At 39.4% G+C, this 16,947-nt stretch overlaps 1 protein-coding gene and 1 non-coding gene across 2 annotated transcripts; both read left to right on the top strand.

The window, feature by feature from the left end:
* The first annotated feature begins 6,585 nt into the window (after positions 1-6,585).
* Positions 6,586-10,345, top strand: LOC112302684 (uncharacterized). Its single transcript, XR_008426927.1, has 3 exons — positions 6,586-6,710; positions 7,851-8,000; positions 9,886-10,345. It is a non-coding gene; the product is annotated as an uncharacterized protein (transcript).
* LOC139440236 (olfactory receptor 5AP2-like) lies at positions 8,015-9,863 on the top strand. The gene has a single exon (XM_071221617.1). It carries the CDS (start codon positions 8,276-8,278, stop codon positions 9,209-9,211), a length of 936 nt encoding a protein of 311 aa, XP_071077718.1. The 5' UTR covers positions 8,015-8,275; the 3' UTR covers positions 9,212-9,863.
* Positions 10,346-16,947: the final 6,602 nt, after the last annotated feature.

The following is a 16,947-nucleotide window of genomic DNA, read 5'->3' as shown; positions in this document are numbered from 1 at the left end:
TACAGTAATCTTGGATGTAGGTCCTTGCGTTTAATCTTGAGTAATGTAATTTGATGTGCCTTGGTGTGTTCCTCCTTGGGTCCAGCTTCTTTGGGACTCTCTGAGCTTCCTGGACTTCCCGGAAGTCTATTTCCTTTGCCAGATTAGGGAAGTTCTCCTTCATTATTTGTTCAAATAAGTTTTCAATTTTTTGTTCTTCCTCTTCTCCTTCTGGCACCCCTATAATTCGGATGTTGGAACGTTTCCAGGCGTCCGGGACGTTCCTAAGCCTCTCCTCATTTTTCCGAGTTCTTGTTTCTTCATTCTTTTCTGGTTGGATGTTTGTTTCTTCCTTCTGGTCCACACCATTGATTTGAGTCCCAGTTTCCTTCTTATCACTATTGGTTCCCTGTACATTTTCCTTTGTTTCTCTTAGCATAGGCTTCATTTTTTCATCTGTTTTTTCAAACAGATTCAACCAAGTCTGTGAACATATTGATAACCAGTGTTTTGAACTGTGCATCCGATAGGTTGGCTATCTCTTCCTCGCTTAGTTGTATTTTTTCTGGAGCTTTGAAGTGTTCTGTCATTTGGGCCTTTTTTTTTTTTTTTTTTTTTTTTTTTTTTTGGTCTTGGCGCGTCTGTTACTTTAAGGGGCGGAGCTTTAGGTGTTCACCGGGGCGGGGTAATGGTGGTCGCTGGGCTGTGATGCTGTACGTAGGGGAGGCGCGAGTGGGAGCAATGGCGCCCTCCTCACTCTCCTGTGGCTTTCAATCTTTCACTCTGCTACCCACAATCAAACTGGGCCCCTCTGGTTGCTGGTTCCCGAGTGAGTGGGCCTGTGCACACTCTAGGCCCCTGTGGGTCTCTCCAACAACCTCTCCTGTGAGGCTGGGAGTCTCTCCTGCTGCCGCCCCAATGCCCATGGGCGTTTTCAATCAGAGGTTTGAGACTTTATTTCCCCCCGTGCTGGAGCCCTGGGTTGCACAGTCTGCTTCGGTCCCCGCCGTTCGTCTGGTTTGTCTGTGGGTGAATGTGGTGCCGTGGGGTGCTACCCGCTGCTCTGCCTGCCCCGTTCTCCACCACTCTGAGTCCGGCCCTCTGGGTTTATCTGTGCAAATGTGGGGCCGCAGGGTCTGCTAGTGCTCGGACTGCCTGCACCGTTTGTCCCACACTCCGCCAGTCTCAGTCCCGCCACAGCCACGTGAGTCCTCTCCACCCTGGTGCTCGTCTCCGCCCCTCCTACCAGTCTGGATGAATGTTTATTTTCTATTTCCTTGGTGTCAGTCCCCCTTGCTGTTCAATTCTCTGTCAGTTCTGGTTGTGCGAGGAGGCACAGTGTGTCTACCTACGCCGCCATCTTGGTTCTCCTGTTCACAAATGTTTCTACCTGACTACTGACCACGCCCCGTTCCAGGTTGTTATTTGTTGAATCCCTGAATGAGTGTCCTCTGCGAACTGAAGCAACAAAGAGCCTTTCTAATTTTTTTTTAAAAATACTGAGCTCCCTTTATTTTACTTTATTCTATGCTAGTATGTGCGTCTTAGACCAAGTTCATAAGTGCCCCTTGTCTTTCAGGCTAGCCTGAATAAGTTTCAGGCACAGGGATCACATATAGAGAACTTCCTAAAACCTCTATTTATCATCATTCTGCCCCAAATTTATTAACAAATATCCAAAGGATCAGGAGCTGTAGGTTCATATTGCACCTCAGAGTATGCACATCAGCCTATGGATTCCCCTTCTTGCCCTCACTGTGGAGAACAGACATGACCCTATTGATACAGGTACAGAAATGCAGGAATGGAAGTTGGGCTTAATAACAGCGGGACCTCCTCAAGGTCACTGGAGAAGAAAACTGCATCTAGATGTGCTCAGAGGCCCACACTAGTTAAAACAAAATTTATAAAATGAATTGCCCAATTGACACAGAGTAAATTGTAAAGGCATAGTTATAACCAAAAAAAAAAAAATGTGTTCAATGGAAAAATAAGGAAAAATAGTAGTATTCCATTTGTAATGATTTACCTTTGCTGTCTGTATATCTTTCAAGGAGTGGTCATCGTTCACACAGACGAATTTTATTCCACTCTCCTTGGATGACAATTACAGCAATGTGGCACACAGTTTTCATTATATAACAATAGGTGGACATTTTACAGACATGACTACTATACCTTCTTTTAATTTACACTACAAACTTCAGTAGGGTTCATTCCCCAGAAGACAACCACACTGTCGTCCCACCATCTCTAGTTTCCTCTTCCCATGTCTGGCTCCTGAGCATAGTCTCCTTCAGTAATTTGTATAACCAATCAGTGTTACATGTCAAATCCTTAACTATACTTCTTTATTTCTGTTCAGGCATTATTATCTCCAAACACAAGCACTACCAAGGATGAAGGGTCCATGTATAATAATCCAAGCAAACAGCTCTGTGTGGTAAAAATCTGGTTAGCAAAATTTGTCAAATCAAAACTGAAATAATTCTCATGACATCTATAAGTGTGTGGCTCCATATGAAGAGGCAGCATACTCAGCTGAGCTTGAAATCTTCTGCAGAAACACACTCTGAACTGCGGAGGCAATGACAACAATATTCAGTCAGTGTCCCTCCCATCTCACTCTGCCTGTGACCTTCAACAAATCAATCTTCCCTTTGGACCTCAGGTTCCACTCTATCAAATGAGGGGATTAAAAATGAATAATCTCAATTCTTTATTCAAGTCACTGCATCCTGGACTATAGTAACATGAGGCTCTCAGTGCTCATACCCATTGGGCATGATTGAGACAACAGCAGATGGGAGGGAATAGGACTCATACCAGTGGAATGCATTACAGCTGTGGGCCAGTCAGACCTGAACTGGAAGTGGCAGTGACGGCAGACAGACAGAGAGTTTGGGATGCGGGAGCCCCACTACCATCAAGCTGGTCTCCTTAACAGGCCTTCAATTCTGAATTTGCACTATGAGACACACTTTATAAAAGTGAATATTCAACTTCGTTACTTGTCAGGAATATCAAATACTCCAAATAATGTCAAGAGTTAAAGGAAAAGATCCTCTTAGCTATTGGTGAGGATGTTCAACAAGGGACTCACACAAGGGCACTGTGTTACTGCCAGGTGGATTGGCAGACTTCATAGAAAACTGTATGATGATATTTAATAAATATAAAATTTATACACACACCCACACACATTTTCAACTCCTGGTCTTATATACAAGATAAATGAGTGTTTATGTCTACTAAAAGGTATTTCAGGAGTTTTCACACTAATATTAGTACTACTAACAAAAGAGAAAACAACCCCACTGCCTACAATGCACATTAAAGTAGATCAAAAAGTAACAATATACTTGTACAAAACTATGCTTTACACCAATGGGATCCATCTTTGCAACTGAATGCAACAATGTGAACAAGTGTGTAACTGACCACAGCAGCACATGCTTTAGGTGTCTGCTTGTGCTCAGTTCAAAATTAATCTAACGTGATAATAACCAACAATGTAGTTATTCCTTTGCATGAAGAGACTAGTGACTTCAGAGGATTCCTGGTGCCCTGACGGATGTGGCTCAGTTTGTTGGGTGTCATCTGCAAAGTGAAAGGTTGCCAGTTTGATTCCCAATCAGGGCACAGACATGGGTGACAGGTTCAGTCCCCTGTTGGGGCGTGTATGAGAGGCAACCAACTGCTCTTTCCCTCTCACAACATGTACTCGGCCTCTTTTTCTCCCTCCTTTCCCTTCTCTCTAAACACAAATCAATAAAATCTCTTTTAAAAAGGATATCCTTGAATAGAAGACTTTGGTGATTCTGGCAGTGTTCTATCTATTGTTCTGGTCTTGGTTACAAGGGTATTTATTTTAAATTTGTCTAGCTATATACTCATCATTTGAGTAATATCATGTACATTACTTATCAAAAAGGTTCTCCGAAAAGCAAACCTATGTATGCACCATTAGACTCTAAGAAACTTCAGAAATTTAATGTTGTAAAATGTTTAGTTCCAGTGCTGCCTTGTCTACAATAAAGTTCAGTATATTCTTGTAAAATAATGGAGCAACTTTTAAGGAATATTTCTGTGATAATATGTCACTTTGCTGGTAAATGATTACTGTATTTTTTAAGCAAATATGTCTTATTCAAAATATGAACACTTTGTTTTTTTATTGATGTTCATATACAGTTGTCTCCACTTTCCCACACTACTCCCGCCCGCCTCTCCAATCCCCTCCCCCCACCCTCAATCCTACCCTTTGGTTTTCTCCATGTGTCCTTCATGTATGGTCATTGATTCCCCTTCCCCTATTTTACTCCATTATTACACTCCCCCATCCCTTCGGTTACTGTCAGTTTGTTCTTTATTTCATTGTCTCTGGTTATGTTTTGCTTACTTGTTTCTTTGATAGATGCAATTATAGGTGAGATCATATGGTATTTGTCTTGCCTGGTTAGTTCACTTACCATACTTCTCTCCAGACCCATCCATCTTGTTGCAAAGAGTAGGAGCTCCTTCTTTCTTTCTGCTGCGTAGTATTACATTGTGTAAATATACTATAATTTTTGGTCCACTCATTTCTTGATAGGCACTTGTGTTGCTTCCAACACATGACTATTGTAAATTGTGCTGCTATGAACACTGTGGTGCATAGCTTCTTCTGAATAGCTGTTTCAGCATTCTTCAGGTATCAACCAGCAGTGGTATCACTGGGTCAAAAGTTAGTTGCATTTTTACTTTTCTGAGGAAATTCCATGGTGTTTTCCAGAGTGGCTGCACCAGTCTGCATTCCCACCAACAGTGCACTCGGGTTTCCTTTTCTCCACAACCTCACCAGCACTTGTTTGTTGATTTGTTTATGATGGTCACTCTGACCGGTGTGGAGTGGTATCACATTGTGGTTTTAATTTGCATCTCTCTAATGGCTGGCATCCTTTCATGTCTCTGGGCCCTCTGTATGTCCTGTCTGGAGAATTGTCTGTTCAGGTCCTCTGCCCATTTTTTTATTGGGTTGTTTTTCTTCTTCAAGTAGAGTCTTGAGTATTCTTTATATATTTTGGAGATCAAACCCTTGTCCAAGGTATCATTTATAAATACATTTCTCCAACACAGTAGGTTCCCTTTTTTATTTTGTTGATGTTTTCTTTAGCCGTGCAAAAGCTTTTTCTTTTGATTATGTCCCATTTGTTTATTCTTTCCTTAATGTCCTTTGCTCTAGGGGAGATGTAGGTGAAAATATTGCTGCATGAAATATCTGAGATTTTCCTCCCTATGTTTTCCTCTAGGACTTTTAATGTGTTGTCACTTCTAATATTGTTTCCAGGAACAAGGAGACTAGTGAACCTCATTTCCCTTTGTGCCATTACCAAGCATAAATTCCCAGAAATGGAATTGCGGGGTCATGAAGCAGTTTTATTTTTGATTGTTTAATATATACTCCATAATGCTTTCTACCATGGCTGCACCAATCTGCAAGCTCACCAATAGTGCATGAGATATCTCTCTTCTCCATACCAAAAAATACAAATGGTGCAACAAAATAGTACAAACAACTATATGCTAACAAATTGGACAATCAGGACAAAATAGATAAGTTCCTAGAAACATGCAATCTTCCAACGCTGAATCAGGAAGAATCAGAGAATCTGAATAGACAGGTTTCAACTAGGGAAATTGAAGCAGTAACCAAAAACTTTCAACAAGCCAAAGTCATGGACCAGACAGTTTCATGGGGGAATTTTACCAAACATTTGAGAACATCTATTTTGAGCAACTTTTATGAGTTTAATGAAAATGTCTAAAAGACTCTACCTTACTTAGTACATCTACGTTTCAATTTCTGTACCAATAATGACTGTATTTGAAATAACTCAGGATGTATGCATCATAACATATATGATAATATATGGTGATTATTACACAACATAAAACATCTCACTCTGTTAAAAAGGTCAAAATTGTCTTTATTTACTGTCAAATTTATATGCTCTTAAAGTTCATTTCTTAGAATTTATTTTGAGGAAGAAACTAGCTATGACAATTTAGGTATGTATAATTATACTCACATCAAAATTTTAGAGTATAAAGATTCTCTATAAACCTAATGATATAATCAAAAGAAGAATGAATAAATAAATGTAACAAAGGATGCATTGTCATTTTCCAGAATAACTATTTGCGCATAAGCTGTATTTATTCTGGTGTAAATTTTGTTTGAATATTAAAAATCCTATATTACACAACAAAATTTACTTTTCCCTAAGCACTATGATTATAGTCAGTTTTGCCTGTATTTATGAAAATATTTACTTTGTAAAATTATTTATGTGAGAGTGTTTGTATATGTGTGTCTTTGTGTGTAACTTGAATAGTTGTTTCTGATAATTTGGAGATGGAAACCATATACCGGGATATGATTTGGTGAGCTGGACGCAAAGAGCCCTCAATACACTCATTTTACTATTGCTAAGTAAGTACAATATTAGGCAATAAGGTAGGGAGGGACAAAAGCAACATTTTCAAAAGGTCCATGTTTCTTTCTCAATCACCAGCCTGTAGGGAATAACAGATGATAACATCTTGTTATACCTGTTCCTTGTTTCTGAGAGACCAGCACCCAGGTCCACACACAGCCAGGGTGATATAAGCCAGGTCACCGAGGGGACAGTGCTGAACCCTCTGGCAGACAGAAAGCAGGCAACAAAGAAGTACAGGATTCGGAACAGGTGCAGGATTTTATTGTGGTTTTCTCATTTCTATTTTAGATTTCTTTAGATGTATTTACCTTTATCTCACATAAAGCATGTTATAAAACTAATGGAGGGTAAGAAATAGTATACAAACTTTTTTACTTCTATCTATCTCATTATTTTAAAGACATTCATAAATGGCAAGGAAGAATAAAATGTGAGTATTATTTATAAAAGTGGTTGGACATTTTTTGTTCTTACTCTCTTACCTGTACTTTTACAAATTTTATAACTATTTTTGGTTGGAAAGAAAGTTTATTAAAAAACATGTGTCTACAGGCACAGATAATTAGATGAGTTCAGACCAAGAATTTTGGAGACCTGCATATGGATCACTAATCCTTATTCAGATGTAATTCTTTGTCTATTTGACATTCTGGTCCATTTTCTCATATTCCCACAGAATAGAAGAGGTCACATTTTATATTATATATATTATGCCTGGTTTGTGTAGAATATAACAGCAGAACATAGAATTTTATTGACCTTCAAGGACCAACTCTTTTTAAACAAAGGAAAGCAGATTTCAGAGATTGTCAAGAGGAAGGGGGTAAAGAACACAGTCAAGCAATGTCACAATGTCTAGGGAGTTGGATGGGGCCCAGTTCAGATGGAAGTTTCTCTGAGGTTATGGGACTGTGCACACATGAGACATTACCTTGTATCCTGCACATTTGATCTTTTGGTGAATAGATTCAGTGGGTTCTAGCAGATTAGAGTGGAGGGTCTCACACACCAATCCACTCTAGCCTCTCAGTCACCTGTGCTACCAGGATGCCTACTGTCAGGTCCCAACACACCTCCCCAAGTAGTGCTATCAGAGGGCTCATGGTTAGCCCTACATGTTCCAGCCTGTGACCTGTAACCCACTGCCCACGGAGACCCCTCCAACTTCTCCTCTACTGAACGCTCCCTGCTTGGGAGTCCTGGATCACAGACTACATTTATCCCGTGGTGACTGAGTCTGGACAGGACAAGGGAATAATGGGGAAGTGGGCACTCGATACATCAAGAAACAAGCCGATGATCTGCCTGCTTTACAATATTGGATAATGAGGGGAGAAAGAAATATTTTTATTACCTGCATCTCTCACTTTTCTATATTTTTCATTTCAGAATATAACAACACTTACACTACATCAGGAACAGAAACAACTTTGTAATAAGATGTGGGTTTTCTGGACCAAATACTTCTAACAACAACTTGCTTGACTCGGAGGACATCAATTTCTTAATCTATAAGACTGAAAAACACTACATAGTTTGGTATGGAAATGAAATGATTTAATTTGGATCAAAATATGATACATATTCTATATAGTGCAATACGAACGTAAGCTTTCTTTGTCACTTTTACAATTTATGTAATATTGGAAACATTGCAGAGTCAGTTTACTTAAAGAAAATGTACATTGTTGAGCTCTTGTACTAACTGCTGACAAATAGAAAGAACCAGCAGTTTAACTGCTAACACAGTAAGATGCTTTTGCTCTCCACTTGCATTTCCTTCCTCCACAACCAGGGATTTCCAGACCTGACTGATGGCCATTGAGAACTGCACCATGTTCACAGACTTCATACTCTTAGGACTCTCTGGCAGGCGGGATGTGCAGCAGGGGCTCTTTGTGCTCTTCCTGCTGGTTTATGGCATCACTGTGATCGCCAACCTAGGGATGATCCTGCTGATCAGCATGGACCCCCGGCTCCACACGCCCATGTATTATTTCCTGAGCAGTCTGTCTTTCTGTGATGTCTGCTACTCCTCCACTGTCTCTCCCAAGATGCTGGCTGATTTCTTATCTGAGCAAAAGAAGATTGCATATAATTTATGCATGGTTCAAATGTTTTTTGGTGCCTTTGGGGGTGTGGAATGTGTCATGCTGTCTGTCATGGCGTATGACCGTTATGTAGCCATTTGTAATCCCATTCAGTATACAGTGACCATGTCCAGGAGAGTGTGCATCCAGCTCGTGGCCACTGCCTACACCACAGCTTTTATGGATATGGCAGTCTTCACCTATTTCACACATCAATTGTCATTCTGCAATTCCAATATCATCAATCACTTTTTCTGTGACTTACCACCCTTACTAGCCATCTCCACCTCAGACACAACCACCAGTGAAATAATAATGACCGTTTCCTGTAGTTGTGTTGTGGGGTCCAGCATCATCACTGTCCTCCTCTCCTACAGCTACATCGTAACTACCATCCTTCGCATGAAGTCCGCCACAGGCAGACGCAAAGCCTTCTCTACCTGTGCCTCCCACTTAACCGCTGTGACTATATTTTACGGGGCACTCCTCTTCATGTATTTCCGACCCAACTCCAGTTACTCCATGGACACGGACAAAGTGGCCTCTGTGTTCTACACAGTTGTCATCCCCATGTTAAACCCACTCATCTACAGTTTGAGGAATAAGGATGTGAAAGGTGCCCTGAAAAAAGTCGTTGTCACTAAATTATGTTCTGAGTGAAAACAGGTTCACCAAAAAATATTTATTTAGAGCTGTCGAGAATTAAAATTTAGTCACTTAGTCAGTTTTTTGTAGTCTCACAAATACAATTCTGAATGTTTCTTTATTCACTTTTGTGCCTAAATTAAATGCAGAGAATAGTCATCATGAATCTTCATCTCTTCGAAGTAAAGACACGTAATAGGCTTACTCTTAATTTTGTAAAGAGGGTCTGTATGTATTACTCTGCTCTATTCATGGGTATATACCCCAGAGATATGGGCATAGTACCAGCTCCCTCCGTGTTTAAAGTTCCATTTTTTAAACAAACAATTTCAATAAACTTGCTGAGCCAGAAGGAAGTTTTTGTGGTTTAAGTTACCTTCTGCTTTCTTCTTCCTATGCGCTTGTATCACCCTATAAATTTCCCATCATAACACCTAGAAATAATAAGTAGTAAATGAATGAGTAAGAGTAAATTATAATTATTCTGCCTTAGCTCAAAATCCCATAAGTGCATGGCTCTTGTCTGTCCTGTTCACCAGTATTTCTACTTTGTTATTTAAAATGCTCATTTTCAAGATTCCATTCAAAAACATTTATACAATGAATGAAGATGTGCCCCCTGAAAGACAGATGGAAAAAGCAACCTTTGTGAATGAAAAAGAAAATAACTTTGTTTTGTTTTATTCTAGCATGTTCATTTTACACAAAACCCACCGGTACTTCTTCTTTGCCCAAGACTGAGTAACCATCGGGGACACGATTCAGGTGATGTAGACGACTTCTCAGATCCTCTATTTCTGATCATGCTACCCCAAGGATCAGCAGCATCAGAAACTCTACATTTATTTGGCACATCACAGCCTTCACCTCAGACTGTGGATTTCCCCTCTTGCCCTCGCTCTGGGGAACAGACACCTGCTCTTGTCAACTGAACAGAAACTGCATGAATGGTGCTTGGGGGTATAAACCTTGACCTCCTGTAATAGCCACTATCCTTTTAATGTATAAAGTGTGCTTCATGTATGTACTTTATTTCCATTTATAATGTGTTCACTGCATTATACTAATTAACTTAAAAAAATGAAATTTCCAATTCATGTAGTTTAAGTTGAAGAGTTATTAAAAAGAATTTATGTTAGATGAAGAAAAAAACAAACAACCAAATAGTATTTACATTAGTATTCCAGTTGTAATGCCTTAATTTGGTTCTCTGTCAATCTGTGAAATAAACTGAATCCTTAGTCTAAGCACAATTTTCAGTGTGGTCATTGCTTAGTGGTTGGATGTTAAGTAATGCTAAAATCTATTTAATAATTTAAGGTAATTATACCTGACATTTCCACTGTTATTGAATAACTATTAATACTGCTATAAAAAACATTATATAATTTCAGAATCTCAGAATATTCATTTAATTTTAAGGTTGCCATTCTGCAGAAAAACCTGGAGGCTCTCTCTCCTTCTCCCTGGAGGACAGAGTAGTGGACTGCACAAGGCTTCTCACTTAGGTCCTCTTCTCTTTACACTCACACCCACACACACACCCCTCTCCCTTTAATGTATAAAGTGTGCTTAATGTACCTACTTCAAACATCCTAAGAATGAAAAAACACACTTCTCAGCTCTGGTTAAAGGCCCCAATCTTAAATCACTGGCATCTATCTCCTTTAAGCATTGTACTAATATCATCTCTTACTATATCACCATCTCCAAGATGAGATTGTGAGCATTCTTAGCTCAAGCACTGAGCATTCCATGTGTATTATCCAAAGTACCTGCATGGTGTCAGTGACACCAAATGACAAGACAGACAAATAGATACTAAAATGAAGTATTAGATGACATTTTACCTCCTGTTAGATGTCACTGAAACAACAATCTCAGGGTATGAGGCTTGGCAATGCACATTCCATCACCCTCCAGAAAGTACATGAATGGTTGTGGGCACTGAAGTGATGGATCTGTAAAGACCCACATGACATTTACACTCTAAGTAAAGAGCATTCACCTTGGGACATCCCTCAGATTTGTTGATTTCATCTATCTCTGCTCCAGTCTCCACCGGAACTAAATTAGGAGCAACTGTATATTAAAATACATTGTAATTTTTGAAGCATCCAGAAACATATATTTTATAAAATATCATACTCCTGGGGTGGGTAGAAGTGGACAAGAGTATAAGGGTGATAAATGGTAATGAAAAATACCATAAAAAATAAACTACTAAAAATACCTTCATGCAAATGAACTATGTTAGCAGAAGGAGCTTTTCATGGCTGTTTATTTCTACACTTTGTTGACTATCCACCAGCCTAACCAGAGAAAAATACTTAAAACACACATTTACTGAGTCATTATTCATATCAGTTCTATTTTAATGATTGTGACAAAGTAGAAAAAAATATCTATACCCATATAGAATAGATAGATAGAGTGACAGATTTCAAATGCATACATACACATACATGTAAAATATAAAAGTTTTGTACCAGGGGAATTCAATGTTATACAATGCAAGAAGAGCACTTATACTACCTCCCAAAATGCCATTTTGCCATGCTTATTATTTTGAAATACAGTTACTTAAGGAAGCTGGTGTCTTGTCATACATTGGAGGCAGCAAGAAATCCTTGGTTCACACATTCTTTGCATTTATTCTGAAGTAATGTGACAGTAAAGGTTATGAATCATTTTTTCTAGGATGCCTTCCCCTGGTTAAGCTAGCCTGCACAGACACACCAATAAATGAGTGGCTTCCCTCCACTGAGGGCAGCTCAGTGGAAATGATCTGTTTTATCGCATCATCATCTCCTACTTTTTCACCCTTTTCTCAGAATTAAAGATATTCTTTATCACTCGGAGAAGAAAAACCTTCTCTCTATGGGCCTCTTGCCTGCTTTCTGCTGCCACCCATCAGGGGAGTCTTCTCCCAATATTGATAAATTTATCTCAGTTCTAAACCATGGTCATCCTCAGGCTGAGCCTGCTGATTTATAGTTTGACAAACCAATACGTAAACGGCACCACTAGGAAAGCCACAGGACTGAAGGCAGGTTCCTTGTGAGATACAACTTTCCAAGATGTGTCTAATTCCCTAATTCCAAACTCTAACTGGCAACCCACAACAGCCTTACCATCACACACACAACTTCTCTCACAAGAATTTCACAAACCCTCCTTTTTCACATAGTCCAATGTAGTTTATTGCCCCACATATAAGAAAGCATATAAAGCTTAAAATCACTGTTTAAAGTTAAAGGATATAGTAAATACCTCAGAAATATATGTGTGTGATCATGTATAGGTTATCCTTTCAAAAGCGTAGATTCCTGGATGAGGGAAGGAGCCAAATTCTCTTGATTCATCTGCCAGCTCTGTACCCAGCTACTGAGAGGCACTTTGAATAAGTTACTTGATTTTTCTATGCCTCAGTTAACTATCTGTGAAATGGGGAGAATGTACTACCTGTGTCATTGATTGTCACATGATTGACTAAATGAATGCTGAGAAGACTGCCTAAGCCATTTGAAGCACTTCATGGATGTTACTCAGATATTTAGCCTATGACCCACACAACAATCTTAGAATTATACTCCAGGGAAACCAATGAATATGTTCACCCAAACACATGTACAGAATATTCACCATTGAATTATATGCAACAGTATAAAACTGAAAACAACTCATTTTTTCCTCAACACATTAAATCAGGAGCTGACACACTTTTCCTTACAGTGATAAGTAGTGCACATTTTTAAGATTTGTGGGCTCTACAATTTTCCACAACCACTGAGATTGGCCTTTGTTTCATAAGAGAAACCATCGACAATATGTAAAGAAATGGTGCATCGCAGCTTCAATGACACTTTACGTGCTGTAGTTTGCTGACCCGTGGTCTAGATTTGGCAAATTTCTTCATGATAAGTTTGTACATTCGAAAATTACACAGCAGTGAGGATGAATGAACTAATGCCACATGCAACAGCACAGAGAAATTTTACAGACATAATGTTGAGTGAACAAGCCAGACAAAGATGTGTAAAAAATTACATGGTTTCACTACTATAAACCTCAAAAATATAGAAACTGATCTAGCATACTGGACATCAATTTGTGATGGGTATGGGTACAATTTCTGAGATGCTAGTAATGTTCTCTTTCTTTTGGCCTGGTTCTGGGTGCACACGCCAATGTACTTTTTCCTCAGCCACCTCTCTTTCAGTGACTTCTGCTGGAAGTGACAGCAACTGGACCCAGAATGCTGATAGGTTTCCTTGCCAAGAAGTCAGTCCCCTTCAGTGGCTGCTCTCTGCAATGCTTGATCTTCTGCACCTTCACAAAGTCTGAGTGTCTGAGGTTGGTGGTGATGGCCCTGGATGAACACTAGGCCAGTGGCAACCCCGTCCTCTTTACATTCCCATGTCCAGCAGAGTGTGCACCCTGCTCATGGTTGGGGAGCACATGGTGGGAATTACGGATGCTTCAGGAAATACAATGTTAATATGCTGCTTATGTTCCTTTGGGTCAAATGAGATTAACCACTTCTGTGATGGCCCACCTCGCCTTCTGCTATATTGATGATTCTCAGCTCAATCAGCTGGACATATTCACAATTCTGCGCTTCATTAACTGATTACTGTGTCAGGATTTTTTGTGCTAATTGTTATATATCCTGGCACTGATGAAGACCAACTGTGCTGAGGGGAGGGTCAAGCTTCCTCCACCAGCACCTCCTACTTAACTGTTGTGGCCATTTCCCAGGGGACTCGAGCTTCATGTATTTCAGGCCAAGTTTGTTCCCACTTCATAGGACAAAGTGAACTTATTTGTTTATACCTTGTGATTCTTATGCTAAACCCTAGGACTTATAGCTTGTAAGCCAAGATTGTGAAAGAGGACCTAGAGAAACTTAGAAACAAAAAATGGCTCCATTGAAAAGTTATACATTGCAATATATATCCCAACATTACATATACTGTGTTCCAAATAATCAAACTGTTTTTGATTCATTTGGTATGAACCAATAACTATTTATACCATGTTTCAGCCACTCTAAATGTGTCATTTAGTAAATAGTCCATGCTTTCTTTTATGCCTTGAATGTATATGTGCTACTCTTTATTTGTGGAAATGCTGTCGACTTCTACTTACCAAACTTTTATTACATTGATCTTTCATTTGTGCATTAATTTAATTTTCTAAAACTTACTGAGAGTTTCCAAAGTCTCTGTTCAGTTCTTTGTGCTTTTTATTCCACAGCAACTCCTGCAGCTTTTCTACTGAGGAACCTTATCATCTAGAGGAAGTGACAAATTATGATAAATGATCATTCAAATTATTTATAATAAACTATAATAATGCCATAATGAAAAAGGACTGGGCACTAAGATCCAAAGCATATTCAGCAAATAGATAGAAAGAAGATAAAATGTGCTTCCTGACAAGAACACATTACCTGTGATCAAAAAGATAAGCGGTAATTAAGTGAGAGCTTCAAGTAGTTAGAGAAGCATTCTAGGCAGATGGATCAGCTATTAGAGAGGCCTTGAGTTGGACAAATCCATGTCATTTCTCTGGGACTTAGCGGCTAAGGTATAAAAAGCAAGGGAACTGGCCTCATGACTCAGTCCCTGGGCTGCAATTCACAATTCACTGGCATCCTCCAGGGCTCTCCTTCCCTGCAGCACTCTCCACATTGGTCCACACACCATCATGTGCCCTAGGACACTGATGAATCCATGACTCTGTTCCCTATTCACTACCACCAATGTGGGGTTTCAAGCAATCTGAGACTCAGGACTGTGCATTCTGTTTCTTTACCCAAACACTAGCATAGCACCTGAAAGAAAGATACCAAAAATGTTCATTGTTACTGAAGGCTTGTACATCTAAGGCAGAAAAAATTCACCGAGAGCCCAGTATGTACCTTCAATTCACTTTTGGTATCTCCTATGCAAGAACATAAAGTGGTTGTGGATGATAAAATAAGGGAATGTTAAAGACATGCAGAGAAATTATTTCGAGAATGAATAAACCAAATAGCATTTATCAAGATATTTGACAACTTCACATGCTTATGCTCAACCTTGTAGATGGTCAAATTACAGGAAGTGGCTTGTTTAGTAAACAGGCACAAGGACATGAATTTGAAGGACCACACAAGAAGCAAGGGCAATCTTAAATTTTTGCCACAGTTACACAAAACCAGAAGTCATTCAATATGTAGGTGCAGTTACAAAATGCTTTTGAGTGAGAACATTCCAGATTGCTAGGGAAACCCAAGGAGGAAAAGGACACTGCTCTGTTCTGTAGGATGGTATTGTTGCTGGGATTCTGAGACACAATACAGTAAAAAACAACAGGAGATGCTTCTTGTAGTAATGATATGTCCATTTTAACCCATGGCCTTGGAAGTTCTACCTCTGACCTGGGTCGTATCCTGAACAGCAACGTGGCAGGAGTGCAACTGACCTAGACCAAAGCCCAAGCACAGATGGGTGTGGACCCTGAAAGCAGAACGATAACAGCATCCAGCTGGCACACTGTTCCCCTGTAACACAACGGAAATGTGTTTAAAATCAGACTGCATACATTTCTAGCTACTCTAAACAGATCTGAGTCTAATGTGTGAACTAAAGAGAACTAAAAAGAAGGGAGAATGTAGAAGGCTTTAGTGATTCTAATAATGTTCTGTTTCTTGGTCTGGATACTGATTGCGAGGATATTTTTTAAAACAAGTTGTACACTTACCACTCACGTATTCCCTGTATGTACGTGCTGCACCAGGCCTCACCTAAGATCAGCTACCATGAGAAAGATTCTCAATGTTAATACCAAGCAACTGCCTGAATGTGGAACATCTACAGCTCTCACCCACTGACGGAATTCAAACCTGAGTTCAACTTTGTTAAACTCAATGGCAGCTTTCTGTTGCAGCCGTCCCCCAAATCCCCCTAGTACTTTTGTACCCATCAGAAATGAGAAAGTATGTACATGCAAAGGCTGTACAAAAATGATCAATGTAGCATGATTTGGGATTTCACAAAAATATTCCGTGTGATTATTCATTGCAATACCACACAGCAAAGAGAATGAATAACTATCCTCACCTGGAACAGCGGGGGAATCTCACATACACAGTGCTTAACGAAAGCATGCAGACATGAGGGGGGAAAGCAGAAGACTCTAATTCTGTACACTTTATAAAAACATACACAATGATTTCCCATTTTGGAATCAATTGTGTTACGGTCCATAAACAGTCTCTGAAAGGCTAGTTTTCTGATTGTTGTTCAGGGTTTGGATGAAGGCACATTTGAACTTTCAAAAACATACATTTTAAAATTAACATATATGTATCTTTAAAAAGTTTTCAAAAACCAAACACTATTTACTATAAGATTGTAGGCAGTGATCTGATTTCTGTTTTAGATTTCTCTAATTTCTATCTCTATTGGACTGAAAGTATGCTATTAAACCCCTTACAGAGATTTAAAATCACTAACAGTTTCTTATATACACACATTTTCAAAATGTTATTGTAAAATTAGCAAAGAATACGACTTCCATATAAACTATTTCATTAAATGATTGTCTTCTGTCACCAGAAAGTGCTACCTCACTGATATATCAGAGGTATTTTTAGCAGCCTCCCATCACTACTTTCCCGGTTCCTGACCCAGAAGCCTTACTGAACTGGTTTTCCTTGGTGGCTTTGTCAAGCTCTGCACTTTGTGATAAAGACCCACGCC

Source organism: Desmodus rotundus, chromosome 5, assembly GCF_022682495.2.
Source record: "Desmodus rotundus isolate HL8 chromosome 5, HLdesRot8A.1, whole genome shotgun sequence".
NCBI lineage: Eukaryota > Metazoa > Chordata > Mammalia > Chiroptera > Phyllostomidae > Desmodus > Desmodus rotundus.
This window is presented reverse-complemented; position numbering and strand designations above follow the sequence as displayed.